The following is a 20,346-nucleotide window of genomic DNA, read 5'->3' on the forward strand; positions in this document are numbered from 1 at the left end:
ACAGAGAAGATAGAGAGAAACTGTTCCCATTGGCAGAAGGTCAAAAACCAGAGCATACTGATTCGAGGTGATTGGAAAAAGAATCAAAGGGGACCTGGAATAATGTTTTTTTGCAGTGTGTGGCTAGGAACTGGAATACGCCACTTGAGAGTATGATGGAAGTATATTCAATCATGGCTTTAAAAATTGGTTAATTATCTGAAGAAAAAGAATTGCAGGGCTATGAAGAATAAACTTTAACTGAGACTGTTTTCTTTACAGGGTAATAAAAATTATAAAATGGGAGAAAAATTTAGCAGCAACTGCTCTTGTACTCCTAATTTTAGAGAATGATTGGTAGCAGTCTGGGGAAGAGGTCTTGCAAACAGATGGTATATTTGTGAATAGATCCAATCATCTTCAACAGACATGTCATCCGTTAATGAAAGGTTGTCTAGGAACCCTTCCCAGTTTTCTGTCAGTTGTGTTCTAAAGACAAATGACCAAAAAATAACTTCAAAAGTCACCCGTACAATATTTAACAGGGATTTACTTTGGAGCAAATAATTTGACTTATTGTTTAATGAGGAATCTGCCTAGAGAGAAGGGGAATAGGAACTGTACATAATTGTCAGTTCCTCTGGGCTGGATGTATCGAATGCCTGGCATTCCAACGCAAAGTGATAAGTCCAACTGTGTAGCGTTACCAATTGGTTCTTCAGTACTAGTTAAATCCCAGTGGAGTTAATTGCCACTGTCTTTGCCAATCTGGAAAGGAGTGGCAGTGCCCTGAAAATCATTGTGCTGTACTCACTACCCTGTACTCCCACTCCCTTGATCTGCCTTGCGTCTTTTCCAGAAGGCCCTATGGATAGAGCAGCCAAAGCAGCCACTTGTATAAGGCATGCATTTCATTTAGACATGTAAATTGGGATCCTATGACGTACACATGACCTAATGGCCTGAATTTTACCTTCGGCGGGTGGCCCAGGACTGGCCGGGAAATGGACCACTGACCGCGATCAGGCTCACGCTTGCCGACCAATTCGCGGCCAGTCAGCGTAAATCGCGCGCTAAAAAGTTCAGTGTCGTAATGTTGGACGGGCCACAAAAAATCGTAGACAATTGTGCCGTTAGTGGGCTTAATTGCCCTCTTAATTGTCGGCGGGCACGCTTCTGAAATTTACGTGCATCCGCCGAGCAAAATTTCACACGATGATGCCGGGATGCTCACCTGACATCATCTCGCGCGATTATACGCCCAATGTAATTTCTGCCCAATGCAATTTTCAGTTGCCAATGGGTGAAGTGTGCACCATGTACGCTCTGCTATTGTTACTCAGCATCGAGCAGCCATTGATGCACCTATGCTTCTCCTGGCCTTACAACAATATTCTGACTTGATGCTTTTGTAAATGAAGTTTACTGTTTCTAACAAGAAACATGTCCAGTACACCAAGTTTATTACAGAGTTGAAATTTTAAAGGGATGGAGGCAATCTGTCAGGCACAATAGGAATACCTACCAGAAGTCATTGTTTTGGATAACGGTACTGCTTTCACCAGTACTGCTTTCACTAGCTCTTTCTGCTAACCCATTGGATGAGGGATGATATGGTGCTGTTTTAATATGTTTAATCTCATTTAAGCTCTGAATCTCTGAAATTCCATATTAGTGAAGGCAGCACCATTATTCAAAATAATGACTTCTGGTAGACCATGTACACTAAAACATTGGCACAACTTTTCAATAGTTGCACACCTTTTGGTGAACTAACTTCATACACATTCATTCATTTAGAATGTGCATTGATGATCAGTAAAAACATGGTACCTAAAAATGGGCCTACATAGTCTATATGTAGTCTAATCCAGAGTCGACCAGGCCATTCCCACAGATGCATTGAAGCTGAAGTAGGCAACTTATGCTGGAGACAGTGTTTCATCATTTTTTCTATATCACTGTCTACACTTGGCCACCAGACAAGCTTCACGCAAGCACCTTCATCTTCAAAATGCCTGGATGCGCATGGTGAAGCTCTGTCAAAAGTGGTTCTCTTCCTTGCAAAGGGACAATGACTCTTGCTCCCCACAACAAGATTCCATCCTGACAACTTAATTCGGTTTTACGGGCATATAATGATTTTATTTCTTCAGAGAGTGGTGCATTTGACCATCCTTGCAATGCCTGTTCTTGGACTTCTGATAAAATTGGATCCCAGTTTGTACCCAATTCTTACCTGCTTCACACAGACCAGTGATGAATCCAGTAAATTCAACACAAATGAAACTTCTTGTGGCACTGGAGCATGTATAATGCTATCTGCCATGGAAGATGACTGAAGGCATCTGCTTTTGCTATATGCATGCCCAGACAGTGCGTAAAAGTGTACTCAATGCCGACAAAATCAAAGACCATCGTTGAATTCTAACAGGGGCTATCGGCGGAATTGCTTTATCTTCATTAAATAAACCCATAGTGGCTTGTGCTCTGACAGTATGGTGAAATGTCGACTGTGCAGATACTGGTGCAATTTTTTTTACTCCAAATATTACATATAAACCTTTTTCAAGTTGTGAGTAACCCACCTCAGCTGCAGAGACATAGCCTATTGGCCTTTTGGAACTATCTTCCGTCCTGTGTGACAACACAGCTCCCACAACATAGGGAGATGCATCACAGGTTAATATTAATTCTTTTGATGGGTCATAATCTACTAACAGACATGATGAGTGTAATAACTTCTTGATTTTTATGAAAGCTTTTTCTTGTTGTGCCTTCCATGACCATCTATGGTTCATCTTCAATAATAAGTGTAAAGGGGCTAACACTGGAGACAAATTTGGCAAGAAGCAACCATAATAATTTATCATGCCCAAAAAAGACTTGAGTTCAGTGATGCTGGTAGGAGAGGGCACCTCCTTGATTGCCTTGGCTCTCTCCTCTACTGGATGCAACTCTCGGGCATCCACTTGATAACCCAAATAAGTGACTTCAGTCGCTTGGAAAGTACTTGAGAAGAAGAACTTCTCTTTCTTCAATCGTACACCAGCTTCCAAAAACCTTCTTAAAACCTCTTCTATGTTGGCCAAATGTTCAGCTTTCGTTGATTCTGTGATCAGGATGTCGTCTGGGTACACTACAACTCAGGGAAGTCCTTGTAGTAGGCTTTCCATGGTTCTTTGGAAAATCGCATATGCAGATGATACAGCAAAGGGTAGGCATGTATTTTGGTACAGGCCCTTGTGTGTGTTGATGGTTACAAACCTCCCTAGATGTGCTCTGCAGCTCTAGCTGTTGGTATGCATGGCTCATGTTCAGTTTGGTGTAGGATTTTCCTCCAGCAAGCTTGGTGTACAAATTTTCAAACATCAGGATAGGATATTTATCTAATTTAGCAGCCTTGTTCACAGTTAATTTGTAGTCTCCGCAAATGCAAATACTTTGATCTGGTTTCATCACAGGGACTATGGGTGCTGCCCATTCTGAAAATTGGACTGGCTGGATTATGCCTAACTTCTCTAAGCAGCACAGTTCTGCATCCACCTTCTCCTTTAGGGCATAACGCACAGGTCTGGCCTTAAAGAACCGGGGTGCTGCCTCTGAACCTACATATATTTTTGCTTGTAGGCCTGTTATCTTTATCAGTTCATTATGAAATACACTGTCATACTTTTTTAACAGCTCAAGAATTCTTCCTGTTTTAACCTGAAAAATTTCTGACCAGTTGAGCTTAATTTCTTCTAACCAATCGCAGCCCAGATACTAGGTCCTTCACCTATTATCACAATCACTGGAAGCTGGGCTGCCTGCTGCCTATAGGATACAGGTACAGAGGTGATGCATTTCACCTGTATTGCCTCTCCAGTGTATGTCTTCAGCTGAGCCGTGGTTTTGCTCCGGATTCAGTGGCTGTATTCATTTAAGTATTTAAATGTGTGTTGTCCCGCCACTGTGGTTGATGCTCTTGTGTCTACCTCCATGAATAGAGGCTTCCCTTTCACCTGAAGGGTGACGGTGATTGGTTCAGTTTTCACTGCTTTGACATTGTATAAGGAATAGATTTCAGTATCAGCAGCTTCTGATCCAGTTATATTGTGCACTTCAATCATCTTGATCTGCTACCGATTGGCTGTCTTGATTTCGCCCTGCAGTGCTTTATAACATGACCTTTTTTTTGTGACAGTAGTGGTATTCTGCCTCTTTAAATCTGCAGGTTGCCGGTACATGGTTACCTCCACATTGGTAATAGGTTCAATTCTGAATCGCTGGTGAGATGCTTCCAGTATTTCTTTGTTTTCTGAGTGGTAGAGACTGCTTTCCGCTTTGCAATTGTCTCTCTGGTTTTGCACCACACATGGCGCTATGTTGCACGCTTTGCAAAGCCTGCAGGTCCCTCTCAGCAGCCTCCGTTGCTTGTGCTATTTCCATGGCACACTTCAGATCAATATTAAGTTCTGCAAGTGAACGGCGCTAAATGGCGTAGTCGTGTACACCGCAAATCAAACAATCTTGTAACATGTCATTGAGAGTAACTCCGAAGTTGCAGAGCTCAGCCAACTGTTTATATTTGTGATGTACATTGTGATTGACTCACCCAGGGCCGTTACTCTCGAGTTGAACTTAAATCTTGGCATAATCACCGATGGCTTAGGCTGAAAATGTGTCTTTACGAGGTCCACTAGCTGGTTAAAAGTTTTGGAATTGGGCACCTTCAGGGCTGTCAGACTATGGATGAGGTTATATGTCTTGCTGCCCCAGACACTTAGAAGAATTGCCATCTGCTTCTCCTCTGCTGTTATTTCATTCGCCACAAAATAGAAACCTAGGCGCTCTATGTACCCGGCTCCAGTCTTCCATGGACAAGTCATACAGATCAATTCTGCCAAAGAGTAGCATGACTGGTGAGTATACTTTTCTTGTTTTCCTAAAAGTTGATATACTCACATTCAGGAGGAGAGGTGCAGCACGGAGCCATTTATCCTTGTCACCAGTTGTAATAAGCTTAGTGTACCAAACAGTTTTCTTGTTAGAAACAGTAAACTTTATTTATAGAGCTCTTGAGGAAGCTACATGCTTGAGTCAGGTCCATGACTAGAAAGCTCCACCCCTAAGATTACACGCGCTTAGAGCTGTTTCATCAGTACAATCATGTGATCCCTAAAACAGTATGAAAGGTTTTACTCTGGAATCTGGAATTAAAAGCCTAATGATGACCTCAAAACCTTTGTCAATTGTCGTAAAAACCCATCTGGTTCATTAGTGCCCTTTAGGGAAGGAAATCTGCCAACCTTATCTGGTCTAGCCTACGTGTGAAGCCAGACCCACAACAATGTGGTTGACTCTTAAAATGCCCTCTGAAATGGCCTAGCAACTCAGTTCTCAAGGGCAATTAGGGATGAGCAATAAATGCTGGCTTAGCCAGCAATGCCCCCATCCCATAAACGAATATATTAAAAAAAACTACGAACTCCTTACTCAATTCCATAGTCAGATGTTGCTGACCCTAACTCCCACCATCAGCAGCAGCCTGTGATACCTGGTTCAGCATCACAGCTCACCAAGCGGTTACAAATAAGTCCTCGTCATCAAAGTTGCTCGGGTTTCTCACTGAGGACATTGGATGAGCAGCATGATTGATCAATCCATTGTCGAGCAATAATGAAAATTGACTCCGATGTTTTTATAAATGAGATGCTGCATGACAGCCATCTGCAACTACACTCATTCTGTAGAGTACCTGGTAATAGAACTGCAGTTTCTTCCACTACCAATTCAGATGAAATCCTAGTAATTAGATCATTTACTGGAGTTAGCAGTTGCTGACCCATTGATGTTTATTATGCATGTTACTGACATCCCTTATGTCTACGTGATGCTTGGTTTAAATGTTTTTATGACTGAACTTTTTTTAGTCATTCATGGGATGTGTGTCTCGGTGGCTAGACCAGCATTTATTGTCCATCCCTAATTGCTCTTGAGAAGTTGGTGTTGAGTGCTGTAAGCAATGTGGTTTTCTCACCTTCTCCAGAGTGAATCAATTTATGACACACAACTGAGATGGGAATAGATTAGTCGAAGAAGGTGAAAGGGTGACCATTTGGATCCATTTAAGTTGCCCTGGTTATCCTGTACAAATTGAGCTAATTGTCCCACTGGATTATGAATTTTCTTTTTAAAAAATCAGAGGTCACAGCCAGCCCTTAACTTTAATGTGTGTTCTGGTTAATCTATAGTTTACCAGCACAAACAGTCCTGCACTCATATATCATGCCACATGTTGCATGGTTTGAAAGCAATTTTTAGTAGATGCAGAACTATTTCTTCTCATTTGAAACACACAAAAGAAATTATAAGAGAGTTTTAAAAAATATAGCAAAATCCATTTGGTAATTTAGGAGTCTGAGTAAATGGTGGTGGGTTTTGAGGTTAGTGAAGTCTACATGATGATTGATAGAGGGCATATGCTCAATTTTGGCAGTGATACTGGGTTACTGACGATCATTTTCAATTCATAACAAAGAGTGGAACAGATATTACATTTCGTGTTATAATCATGTTGAGTTGAAATGTCACATAACATTGTTTAATGGGCTTTTCAAAATTCTCAGTTGGAGTTGGCATGCCATTTGGACCCAAATCACCCTTACTACAGTGAACAGAGCTTTAAATGAAGGTTTGTTCAGTTTTGTTGAATGTAATTCATAGCAGATATAATTCAAGCTGGGGTTTGAAGTATATTCATGGAACAGTAGACTAAAGTCAGACTAGTTAAAAGTATATGTCTGGGCTGAATTTAACAAAAATTAAGTCTGCTTATTGACATAGTAGCTGAAATTCCTTGAGACGTGATCCTGACAGTTACATAAGGATGTAACTGCGCCCTTCAGTGTTGGGGTTTGCGGAGTCAGTGGATGAGCTGTTAATTAGCAAGAGGGAGGCAGGTGCACTATCACTAAGGGCACATCTCTATGTCCACTTGTGCACAGACTCTCCAAATCCTAACCATGTCTTCCTTGACCCCTGATCAAAAGGGTCAATCTTGAAAAATTTCAGTAAGTGTCCTTTGGCTTCTTTGGGGGCTTTAATTTGAAAACAAAAAAAATGGCTAATAAGAGTCATGGCTCAGAATTAGTGACAGCATTGCAAAGGAACATAATTGGCTGTGAAGCACTTTTGGACATCCTGAGGTTTTGAAAGCGACGAAACAAATGCAAATTCTTTTTCTCTTAATGTGCTAATATTTCTTGTTGCAATATTAAGATCACACAATCATCAAATCATTTTGTTCCTTCACAGAATTGTTTGTCAAAAGCTGTCAGCTATCAATAATTCCAACAAATTAATCCTTAACCTGGTGTTCAGCTGGTGAAGAGTAAATGGACATCCCAGCAGTCACTCCGTACTCATTTTTGCCTTGAATCTTTTCCAACTGATGCTTGTGTCACGGATATTTCTCAACAGGAACCCAAACTAACTCAACCCCTCCCTTCATCAGTGGGTCAATGTTATGACCAGGTGAGAAGGAGTAAACTGGCTCCCCTCTATTCAGCCTACTCGTTTGGTCACAACACAGGTTTAAGTTTCTTTTTCACAAGGATATACAGTTTCCGAATCCAAATGTATTTAACTAATTATGCAGTGAGTAATAAGGCGCCATCAAAGTTTTCTTGAGCTAAAGAATTAGCAAATTTATTCACCACTAAGCCAGAGAAAAAAAATAATAAAACACATGCCACATACACACAGGTATCAGAAATAAGGGAAGTTAGTGTCCAATAAAAATTGTTAAAAGGTTAAGTGTCCTTTGCTGGTCCTTGAGGTGTTGATTGTTAAACATTGTGGCCAACTTAGGTTAGCTGGTTTGTTGGATGTGGTCAGATGTGGAAGATGTTGCAACTATTACAACTATTATGAGATCTCAGTTCGCTGGTGACACATACTTTTTCCAAAAGAGAGAGAGAGAGAGAGAGTGCAGCTTTTCAGCTTGTTCCTCTACTGAAAACTTCCTTGACACTATCTGTGTCACTTGCAATCTCTGCAGTGGCTGTAGGCTGACCTGTTTTACTTCACCCATTGCATATTTCCAAGGGGCTTTGGGTGGGCCTGTCTGTGACAGCCATTGTTTCAATATCCAGAACTTCATATTTTAATTTCTCATCCTAAGACAGTGATGAGTTTCAATGGATCTTTGAATTATGGGGAATGTCCCTCTCTTCACACTACCATGAGAGTGTCTTGTTTGCTTTTTCGCCTTCATCTTGGAAGGTGGCCTTGTATTTTTAAGTCGTATGTTCTGTCTCATTTCAAATTGAAAAATTTCCAGCCAGTTGAAAGTTTGAAATTCATATTTTCAAAATTAAAGGAGCATTAAAGAACAGTCAATCTTTTGGACAAGACCTTAAACTGAGGCTGCATCTACCCTCTTTGCTTGAATTGGCTGCTACCTTTGCTACAAAACAACAGCAATTACATTTCAAAAGTAACTAATTGGGTGTAAAGTGCTTTGTGGAATCCTGAGATTATGAAATGTGCTTCTAAATGCAAGTTCATCCTTTCTTTTTCACCAAAGCTGACTCCATGCATGCTCAGGTTGGATTCCCCTCAATCCGTCATCTGATGCTTTGACTTATTTGTGGTTTCCCTCCCAATTTCCTGGGTTGAACCTCATTTACACGGCAGTGTCCAGTAGGATCCCTGCCACCATGAGGGAACCCCGCACATTCAGGGGATAGAGATCCAAAGTGGTTATAAAGGGTGTCATCATCACTTACATGAAGTAGGGGAAACAGTTATTCCTTATTCATTCTGTCAAAACTCTTCAGTTTCAAAAATCTCTATTTAATTTCTTCAGCCTTCTCTGCTGTATCCTGGCATTAACCTGGTGAATCTGTATTTTTTTTTGGCTTTAATGTCCGTTCTCTAATGAGGTAACCAGAACTCTACATTCTTGTGGTGCAGCCTATATTTTGTATAAATTTATCTTTATTCTTATATTCTATGCTATTATTTATAAAAATACAATGTTCCATTGGCCTTTTAAAGCCATTATCTACTTGCATTTACACTGTTAGGGAATTAATGTTGGGAATTTTATTGGGGCTTTTCCTGCTCCATTCCTCTAGCTTCAACACAATTCAGTAGGAGCCCTAAACAAAAACAAAAATACCTGGAAAAACTCAGCAGGTCCAAAAGCATCTGCAGAGAGGAACACAGTTAACGTTTTGAGTCCATATGATTCTTCAACAGAACGTTCTGTTGAAGAGTCATACAAACTCGAAACGTTAACTGTGTTCCTCTACACAGATGCTGTCGGACCTGCTGAGTTTTTCCAGGTATTTTTGTTTGTGTTTTGGATTTCCAGCATCCGCAGTTTTTTGCTTTTATCAGTAGTAGCCCTGTTTTCTTGTGTAAATGGGAATTTCCCTGACATTATGGAGGTGGAGTGGGACAAGTTCCAAGGAAATATTTGATGAATGTTTTTTTAACTCTTTGGTTTTTCTGTTCATCCACACCCTTCAATGTCTTTCTATTGAGTTTACACTCCCATTGCTCATAATTTAATCTAGGAAGGAATACCTCAAACTTACATTAAATTCCACCTGTCCTTTGCCTTACAATTTCAATAATACATTAGCATATTTGTTTTCCTATACCCAAGTCCAAATTATCTCTGTAACAAGAACACCAATAAGCCCAGCACTGATCATTGTCCAGTTCATGCAACACCGATTTACTGTAACTGTGGTTCCTGTCTATTTAGCAACTTATATAGCATATACCTGAATTTTTCTAGCAGACCTTCTGTGAGAAATCTTTAATGCCTTCTGATATTCCATATACTTTACACTTATTGCAATAGCATTACCCGATCAGTTGCTTGTTTAAAAATAAATTCAATTAAACTCGTCAAGCATGACTTACCTTTATCAAACTTATGCTGTAGCTTTGGTGTGAACCACATAATGTAAAATGTATGAAATTTTTCCCATTATAATTAAAACTTGAAATATAATTATATTGAAAATCTTTAAGATGCATCGCTGTGTCAATATTACAAATGTGTATTGATACACAAGGCCCAGAATTTTACGGAGCTTGAGTGGGCACACGCCTGACCCGAACTCATGAAATCGCATGAGAAGACATCCGGTGTGCATCCTGACATCATGGCGCCCTGGCGCGTCATTAGTCGGTGGGTGTGCATGGGATTCAGAAGCACGCCCACCAACAATTAAAAGGGCAACTAAGCCCAATAAACATGCAAAGGTCCTGAATTTTATGTGGCCCATGCACTTTTACACTTGGCACATGGACCAACTAGCCAGGCGGCATTCATGTTTTTTCTCTATTCTTGATCCAGGGTGGATGAAAGGCCCGAATTTATTTTTGTGGTTTGATGATTCATAAGTATTGCTGTCAGTTGTTCGTTGTGTCATCAAAGATAATTTGGGATATTTTTTGTATGCTGATATCCCGCCAACAACTCTGCAGCTTCCTGAGGCATCTTTACAGCAGTTGTCAGCCTTCAGGGAGTTCACCCGCAACCCCACTTATCTCAGCGTCCGACCATAGAATTAGCACAGCCCTACCAAGTACTGTATTTATTTTTATATTGTCAGTTTTCTGATGTCATGAAGCTGAGAAAGACTAACACTTTTATGTGGTTAGTGACCATGTTAAATACAAAACCATCTTGGAATCCCACAATCATCTCCCAGTTCTGGGAGACTATGTTTTTTCTTAACTATGACAAAATAACAGTGAAAACATTATTTTGGACACAGAGAAATTGCTGTGCTAGTCTTTGAAATTCAGTCTGCCAGGCTGCACTGGAAATTATCAGGAATGGAAACAGGAATTTGATATCAGCAATTAAGATGAGTTGCAGTGTGAAATCTCAACATACGTCCTGAGAATTTACAAATTTAACTGTATATGGTGTTGTGCAAATATGCTGCCAAAACAGTACAGTTATGTAAATGAAATAAGTTGTAGAAACAGAGAAGATACTGGTTTCTGAGCACAACTGAATGATAAGAAATCACTTACATCTCTGTTCTACATGTGGTTAAGATAATTACAACACAAGGTTCAATAATTTTTCTTTGTTTTTTTTTCAATACCTTTAGTGTATTGATTAATAACTAGGCCACATTATCATGCTCTCATTTGGATCTGAAAAAATTAATCAATTTGCTTCCAATTTTCACACCTCTCTCATCTTCACATGGTCCCTCTCCAACACTTCCCTTCCCTTCCTTGACTTTTCTGTCTCCATTTCTGGGAATAGACTGTCTGCCAATATTCATTACAAGCCCACCAACTCCCACAGCTACTTCGATTACACCTCCTTGCAACCTGCTTCCTGTAAGAACTCTGTCCCATTCTTCCAGTTTCTCCACTTCCGTTGCATCTGTTCTGATTTTGCTACCTTCCAAAGTGGTGCTTCTGACACATCTTCCTTTATCCTGAGCCGTGGCCTGCCCCCCACTGTGATTGACAGGGTCCCAAACCATGCCCGACCCAACTCCTGCACTTCTGCCCTTACTCCTTCCCCTCCTTCCCAGAACCATAATAGAGTTCCGTTTGTCCTCACTTATCACCCCACCAGCCTCCGCATTCGAAGAATTATGCTCTGCGTTTCTGCCAACTCCAGCATGCTCCTCTGAGCATGACTCAACATTGAGTTCAACAATTTCAGACCATGAGCTCTGACCTCCATTTTGATATAATTTTTCCCCAAACCCTTCCCCCCGCCCTACAGGGCCAGCTTGCAACTCGTTCTTACGTTTTGCTTTCAGAGAGTGCTGACACTTGTTCTAATATTAACACATCCTGCTATCTGACCTTTATGCCACTATAAGCACCTGCCTTATGGAGGAATTGTCCTAGATGTGCACCAAGTGCGGTAGTGGATGAGAAAAAGAACGTTTTAACCGCTGGCTACAGTGGCGGCTTTTCACACCATATCATTCCAATCCCGTCTCATTAATCATGCATTCCTGGGAAACATGTTGTTTTGCATGCGGACAGCCTCTCATTTGCCTTCCACACCGTTTCCTCATGCTGGGCGCTATATTTAAAGTGCAGCCGCACACACACCTCTGTGCTCCCAGCCCAAGATTGTTGCACAGAAGACATGGCCCCGAAAGGCAAGAAGACTGCAGCCCCCGATTCAGTGATGCGTCCCTTGAACGCCTTTGGACACCGTAGAGACCTGCTGTTCTCGGGCAGCAGAAATGGCAGCAATATCATCAATCCGGCTTGGGAGGCAGTAGCAGCGTTGGTCAGTGCCAACGCCCTGCAAAAGAGAACAGCCACCCAGTGCAGCAAGAGGATGAATGATCTCCATTCTGCCAGGATAAGTCACTCTTCTCATCACTCTCAACTCACACATTTACAAACCCATCACACATCCACAGGGATCTCACTCACTGTCAGTTCAAGAGACATCACCATTCACTTTCACACACCTTCATTATCTTCATCCCGTCCATGGCATCACTCACCAACCACACATGTCAGGTGTGTTTATAATCTGGCCTGGCAGGCATTCTGCTTACACTGTCTCTCTCGGTATTCACACAGGACAAGCTGGCACACAACAAAAGGGAGCGGTCACAGACTAGTGGAGGAATGCCTGAAATCAAGGTCATACGGACCGTGAAAATAGAGTTATCCAACTGGCTGGCAAAGATCAGTACCTTTCCTCAGCCAGCTCCTCCCCCCATTGCAGTGCCAGGTTGTGAAGGGCGCAGCAGGTGACGGCGATGTGTGACATCCTCTGCAGACTGTATTGCAGGGCTCTACCAGACCGGTCCAGGCACTGGAACCTCATTTTCGACATTCCAATGGTTTGTTCTGCCAAGGTGTGAGTTGCAGCATGAGCCTCGTTGTATCTTCACTCTGCTGTACTTTGAGGACGCCTCACAGGTTTCATCAGCCATGTTCTCTGCGAATAGCTCTTGTCCTCGATGAGCCAGCCCTGCATCCACTGTGGACTCTGGAAGACATCAGGGACCTGAGACCTACTGAGAACATAGGAATCATGGACACTTCCTAGGAACCATGCGCAAATCTGCAGAATGTGTTTCTGGTGGTTGCTCATCAGCTGAATATTCAGTGAGTGGAAGCCCTTGTGGCTGACAAAGTTGACCACTTGTTATAATGGAGATCAGAGGCTTTCGATATCCCACAGAGATCACCTGTGGAACCCTGAAAGGACATACTGGCAGAGAAAGTTTCCACGGCCATTGGCAGTTGATGCCCCCCATGTCCCCGTGGTGCCAAACCCTGCAGCAGTTGGCAGATATGACTGACCAGTTCCCTGGACATGTGCAGTCTTCTGCAGCACTGGTTCTTGGTCATTTGCAGAAATGACAAGTACCATCTATAGACCTTGGGTCTAGCTAGGCACAGCGATGGCTCACTGTGGCTCTTCAGGGGCATGCGCTGGAACCCCAGCTGCCCCATCTTCCTGAGGCTGCTGTTCCTCCCTCTGCCCGGCCAGGTACCTCCGTCGCTGACTTCTCCCTCGTCTCTGCGCTCTGTAAGTCATAAGGCATACAGCTAGATCACCAGGCTCCATGCTCCTGATGAACTCCTCCTGCAGGATGAAAGACAGAGACACGTTGGCTAGCATGGGTGTACTAAGAACCTCTCTTTGTTAAGTCTGAAGGCCTCTTAATATGTCCCAGAGAGTGCTGGCCACCACTTGGATGGCCAGAGTTTAGTGTGCTGCATGGCTGCCTGAGACCCCACCCATCTCCACCCCACTCCACCTGACCGATTGGTGGCAGCTTTGCCCATTGGACTGCATGCTATGCTCTGAACTCAGGTGCAGGCATTCTCCTAACCCACACTGTAAAGCTGCATTGTTAGTTTGAACCATGGGGCACATTGGTCCAAACCTGAATGATGACATTGCAAGGGGCTGTTAGTGCCTCCACCAGTGACTGCTCCACGGCCAGCTTTTGCAAGGAGATTGTACAATGTGCCCAGTTGTCCAATGGTTCACAGTCCACTAAAATGCTCATTAGTGCCCGAGTGGTGAAAGGCTCTGGAACATTTGGTGGGACTTTCAGGCCTCTGCATTGCTTGAGTGGGCAGATAAGCTAGAGATCCGACTCCAAGCATGTCAATGTGGCTGCGTCTGAACTGTGTCAGCTGCGGAGGAATGGTCACTTTATACAAGGATTCCCTAATGCATGCCACTTCCCGCACCCCCACACCATGCATATATATGCCTGTGCACTACTATCAACCATAGTGCAGCACTTGCACCCCCAATGTGCCTCAACCGCTGTACAGCCCTTCCCCTAGCCCACATTGTCAGCCAGCAGATAAAATGCAACTTGCCTGTGCCCTCACCTGAATGCATGGTGCCTCAACTTTGAAGCCCAACAGGCAACCCTCGCGAGTGCTGTGCATCGTTACTGTGTACTCACCTCCAAGTTCCCCTTGAAGTGCAGCTTGCCAAATGCATGCCTTATATATGCTGTTGTGAAACACGTTGAAGTGCAATCACACCAACGTGCTTGGATGATCCAGCTTGGGGGGACAATTCTGGCGAGTTGGGCTTATAATGACATGCAGATTTAGCACAATAAAGTTCCCAACATGCGGTGACGGGAAATGCGGCCAGCCATTGACGGGCGGAGTAGATGGCTGCAAACTGGTTTCACGACGTCATGAAACCGATTTTGGGCCTTTGCACCATATTGTCTGCTCACGCCCGCCATGACGCCTGACGCCTGCAGGCACAGAAAATTCCACAGTCTTTAGCACAATCACAACCACTCCCTTTGTCTTGTATCAATGACATCTTTGCCAAATACCTCCTGAGCTCCCACCTATCCCTGACCTACTATTTTGCTCCACCTACCCCACCCCCTCTTTTCAACAGTATAAAACCCATTACATTTCTACCTCTCTTCAGCTCTAAAGAAGCATTAACTCGAAACATTAACTTTGTTTCCCTGCCAGACCTGGTGAATTTTTCCAGCATTTTCTGATTTTATTTCGGATGTCCAGCATCCGCGTAATTTTGCTTCTATCCACATAACCTGTAGTTGCTCTGAAATGAACATTCTCACTGTCTCCTGGATTTTTCGTGCATAATTTCAAAATTTTAACTGCTTAAGGACCAAATTGTGCTGCACCTGAGTGTATGATTTCATGGAATTTAATGTGGGATGTTGCAAATTGCTTAAATCACTTGTTCTATTAATAATAAAAAAGGACTCACACTTATATCCTGCTTTTCATGACCTCAGTATACTTTATAGCTGTGAAGTACTTTTGAAGTGTAGTCATTATAGTCAGAAAAATGCAGTAGCCAATTTGCATGCAGCAAACTCTGTCAGACTGCAACGTGATAATGACCAGATAACTTGTTTTAGTGATGATGGTTGAGGGATAACTGTTGATCAGAATATTGGGAAGGAATTGCTTGCTGCTCTTTAAATATGCCTTCTTTTATGTCCAACTGAGAAAATAGATGAACTCTATACCTCTGACAGTGCAGCACTTCCTCTGTAGTGCACTGAGGTGTACCTTAGATTTAGTGCTCAAGGTTCTGAAATGGAGTTTGAGCTCACTATCTCCTGACCCAGAAATGAAAGTCATGGCTAACACTGATGGGTGTTGCAATCTACAATACTGTGGGCTGAGACTGACTGTTGTGAATCCCTTTGATGAAACAGTAATACAGAATGGAATCTTGTGGAGGCAATGGGGTTAGCAGCTGGCTGCAGAGCTGGTGAGAGACTGGCATTGCCTCCTTTGGGGAAAGCCCACCAACCTGCATGCCAATCAGGCATTTGCCAGACCAGCGGCGGGCCTTTCCCTGAAATTAGAACCCCAAGGGCAGCAGCCCCATCTGCTGGGAGGTGCCTGTCAATCAGAGGCCGGTGGCTCCTTTGCTTAGCAGTGTCACTAAGGAGACGGTGGCTGCTGCTGCAACAACAGCCATTGTAGACTCAGGATTATGGAGTTTTGTAGAGTGGGGGTTGCAGGGGAGTGTAGAGGTGGGGGGGTGGGGGGGCATGTAGGCAGCAAAGGCAAGACAATGTCTCTCAGAAGGCCCTCTACCCTTCCCAATGTTAAGTCCCTTGAGCAGTCACTTGAGTGCCTTTGAAGGAGTGAACCCCTACCCCACCCTAGGAGACAATGAGCACAGGTACACTTGTCATTAGGTTTGCCAACTCTGGCTAATCATATTCCAGGAGATGTAGATGGAAGTGATGTCACGGAAAGACATTCTTTATGAAGCTGGAGCTATTTCTCAATGGGGACCCACATTCTTAAAAAACGGAGCCATGGACAGAGAGATAAGTAACTTAGCTGCCCTGTGCAGTTTGCTTGATATTCACTGAAGGATTTTTCAGTGAAATTGGGATTATTTAAAGTAAGAATTCTTTTAAAAGATGAAAAGAATTTAGCAGATCATAGCTGGCACGTGATTTTGCCTTATTTTGTTTAGTTGCCTGGTGATTCAGTGTCACTCTCTGAGCTGGGACCAGTGGATTGCAGACACAGACTCCTGCCTGCCTTCCTCATTGGGAACACTCAGCAGCAGCGCCCAACTGTGGCATTGCAGTGCAGCTCACTCTTAGCTGCTGCCTAGCAAGGGATGAGCCAGCACTGCTGACACCCGGTATCATAGATCTGGTTTTCTCCCTACCACAACAATCTGTCGGTCGGTGCTGCTGGGATGGGGCAGAAGCTGCACTGATTCCCTCCTAGCGTCCACTCCCATATCTGCGCGTGTTCCATTCCCGGGACAATGGCCTCTCACCCAGCGCCTTCTTCCTGCGGATGTGCCAATTTCCCCTGCAAACTCTCATCGCACTCACCCCAGGGGCAGCTGCTGTGCCTCTGAGCCTCCTATTGAGCAAACCAGCAGCCAGAGAAACCACTGTTGTTATTTTGTTACTCTGAGTCACTTCTGCAGCTACTTTTCTGCAGCTTGTTTACTGTGCCCGCCAAGGGATTCTGGGACGGGGTGGTTCACAGTTTGCACCAGAGCATTTACTTGGTGCAATAAGGCAGCTAGGTGGAGTTCCTTCTGACTGAGAGGCAAACTGGGTAGGAAAAAATAGGCAATGACGTTCATGAGTGCAATATGCTTGTGCAACCCAGGTCAGTGCCGGTTTACACCTTGTGTCATCACCCTGCCAAATATGCCATCAGATCACCATTCTACAGTGAACCATGAACTTCTGTGTACAAGTTATTATACATATTAATTTATTTAAAATAATGTTTTAAAATTCCCCCTGGATTGCTTTCAATAACCACTTGGAGGTTGATACCAATTCCAGGAGACTCCTAGCATTCCGGGAAGGTTGGCAACCCTACTTATCATGTTCCCTGCATGGCGACAGGCCTGCTCCAGCTAGGTTAATACTAGCAGCACCAGGATAATGCTCTTAAGTAGTTATTAGTTGTTCACTTAAGGACCTCAATTGACAATGGGGTGGGAATTCTGACCATTGGCCTTCCCACCACGGACTTAATCGGGATAGATGTGGAAGGTGGAGGGGTCCCCACCTGCCACCCTCCCGCCCGATTAAATGCCCTCCCTGCCTCCAAACACAGCAGCAGAGAGAGCTGAAAATCCTGCCTGCAATCTTTAACATTTTGGAAATAGTCATTATAAATCCAGGAACAAATGATCAAATGTTGTCACATTCTGATTTGTTATTAAGTAAGGTACTTGATAAGGCAATTCATATCCATTTTTAAGAATTTTCTCTCAACTTTTTTTTTCTCTTTGTAGCCTCTAATTGATCTTCCTTTAAAGAGAGAGCCACTAAAGAAGTTAGTGTTGGACAGCATTGTTTTATTTCTTTCCCAGTAAATCCCACTTTCTGTTGAAATGTTAATCTCAATTTCTCTTATCTTTTCATTGCAGGTTTTGAAATGGGTAAAAGAAGCTGTCCAGGCATCCAAAGTCCACCTGCTTTCCACAGATCATGTCACCCAAGCTGTAAACATCTGGCAAATCCCCTTTGATCCAAGTCTAAAAGAGGTCACAGTATCTCTTAGTGGTCCTGCCCCCTTTATTGAAATTCGTGATCCTACAGGTATGGTTTTCAAGCGTTAAAGAGATTGTTGAAAAGGTAATGATATATAGTGACTGGTAAATCCTGGCAATTATTGATTGTATTTCTTTTGTCACAAGATATTGATATTTCTTTGTGAACATCATCGCCAATGAGAGAGACAGCACACTGAAGCTGAAATATGGACAACAAAGTTAAAGTGTTTGTCATTGTTTTTCTTGTTCTCCCTTTTCTTTCTCTATCTCTTTCTTTCTCTTTTTGAAATGACATATCAATCCACTTGGTTGTAAAAATCAATTCATGATGTCACCACAAGGATTACGGTGTCTCGGGGCAGCTGTGACAGGCAGTGAATACATGTAGTCTAAATCACAATAACAGTTTTGAAAATGCCCCTAATTCAGCCATTCATGGCTATTTTTGTTGTTCACACTTATTTTACATCAATCTCTCTGAAGGCTGATCAAGTAAACCTTTATTTAGATGATACATAATACATTTAAACAAATAAAATTGACAATCAAGAAATGTCATGTCCCACAGCATGATGGCTGAACTATCATAGCTAAACACTTCCTCTTTGCACCTTACCCCACAAAATCCACCCCCCACCTCATGCTTCCCTCAGGCTGATGGACTTGTAGTTCTCTAGATCTGAATGTTTTGCCCATTGTTTTGAAAATAGGAACTACATGAGCTATCTTCTGATCAAAGAGAACTAACCCTGACACTATTGAAAGACTAAAGATAATAGGCAAGGGCTCAACTGAACAAATTATTAACTGCTTTATTTCACAATTAGTGAATATTATTAAATTTACTGAATTTAATCAATGCAAATAATATAAAATAGTGAAAATGTTATGCTTCCCCATGTCAGCATTCACCAGTCTCTTCTAACCTACATCCTTGACTTGTCCAGCACCCTCTGTCATTTTAACACTTTCCACTTTTCTGGTCCTGACCATCTGCTTTCATCCCCAATATCCAGTGCCTCTATTCCCCACTAGGACAACCTGAGGGCCTTCTGCTTCCTCCTTGAATGGAGTCCCACCCAGTCCCCATCCACCACCTCCCTCAATGCCTGGCTGAACTCATTCTTACATTTAACTCCACTCACTTCTTCCAAATAAAAAGGGCTGCTGTGGGAGCCCAAATGTGTTCTAGGTATGCCTGCCTTTTCGTGGGATATTTGAAACATTCTTTACTTCAGTTCTAAACAGGTCCCCTCCCTCCCCTATTTTTTCTAAAATATTGGTGACGGTAATAATGCCACTTCTTGTTCTTGCCCCAAACTGGAAAATTTAATCAGCCTTGCTTCCAATTTTCACCCCTCCCTCGACTTTACATGGCCCATTCTTTGACTCTTCCAGCCCTTCCTTAGCTTTATCTCCATTCTGGAGATAGACTGTCAACCAATGTCTCACGAAATCCCATAGCTATCTTGATTACACTTCCTCGAAGGATCTTAGCCTCTTCTCTAGGCCATTCTGTCTCTGACGGATTGTTTCTGACAATGCCACCTTCTAAACCAGTGCTTCTGCTATGTCTTCCTTTTTCCTCAACTGAGGATTCCCCTCCACTGTGGTTGGCTGGGGTCTCAACCATATCCACCCCATTTCCCATATTTCTGCCTTTATCTCTTCCCCTCCCTCCTTCCCAGAATCATGATAAGGTTCCCCTTGTCTTCACCTTCCACCCACCAGCCTCCACAATCAACAGATCATCTTCTGCTGTTTCTGCCAAACCCAGCACAAAATCTCCACCAATCACATCTTCCCTTTCCTCTCTCTTTCAGCATTCTGAAGGGACTGTTCCCTCTGTGACAGCCTGGTCCACTCTTCAATCACCTCAAACACCTCATCCCCTTCCCACACAATGCGCAAGATGCAATCCCTGTCCTTTCACCTCCTCCCTTCCCAACTTCCAGGGCTCCAAACAGTCCTTCCAGGTGAAACAGGATATACTTGTACTTTCAATTTAGTGTACTGTATTTGCTGCTCATGATGTGGCTTCCTCAACACTGGGGAGACAAAATACAGATTGGATGATCGCTTTGTTGGAAACCTCTGTTCAGTCTGTGAATGTGACCTTGACCTTCTAGTCTCTTGTGTGTTTAATTCTCCATCCTCCTCCCACTCTGACCTCTCTGCCCTCTGCCTCCTACACTGTTCCACTGAAGTTTAATGTAAACTCGAGGAATAACACCTCATCTTTTGATTAGGCATTTACAACCTGCTGGTCTCAACATCAAGTTCAACAATTTCAGATCAACTTTTTCAGACAGCAGATGTTG

At 43.0% G+C, this 20,346-nt stretch overlaps 1 protein-coding gene across 4 annotated transcripts in view; it reads left to right on the plus strand.

Moving 5' to 3' along the window:
• Positions 1-20,346, plus strand: part of hmcn1 (hemicentin 1) — a 725,933-nt gene that overhangs the window by 188,632 nt on the left and 516,955 nt on the right. For all 4 annotated transcript variants that reach the window (XR_005945469.1, XM_041207700.1, XM_041207701.1 and 1 more), the window contains exon 5: positions 17,900-18,071. Coding sequence is in view for 3 of the 4 variants with exons in the window: in XM_041207700.1 (XP_041063634.1) it covers positions 17,900-18,071 (172 nt within the window). In the remaining variant the exon portion in view is untranslated. The remainder of the gene's footprint in view (positions 1-17,899; positions 18,072-20,346) is intronic.

Source organism: Carcharodon carcharias, chromosome 16 (assembly GCF_017639515.1).
Source record: "Carcharodon carcharias isolate sCarCar2 chromosome 16, sCarCar2.pri, whole genome shotgun sequence".
Classification (NCBI taxonomy): domain Eukaryota; kingdom Metazoa; phylum Chordata; class Chondrichthyes; order Lamniformes; family Lamnidae; genus Carcharodon; species Carcharodon carcharias.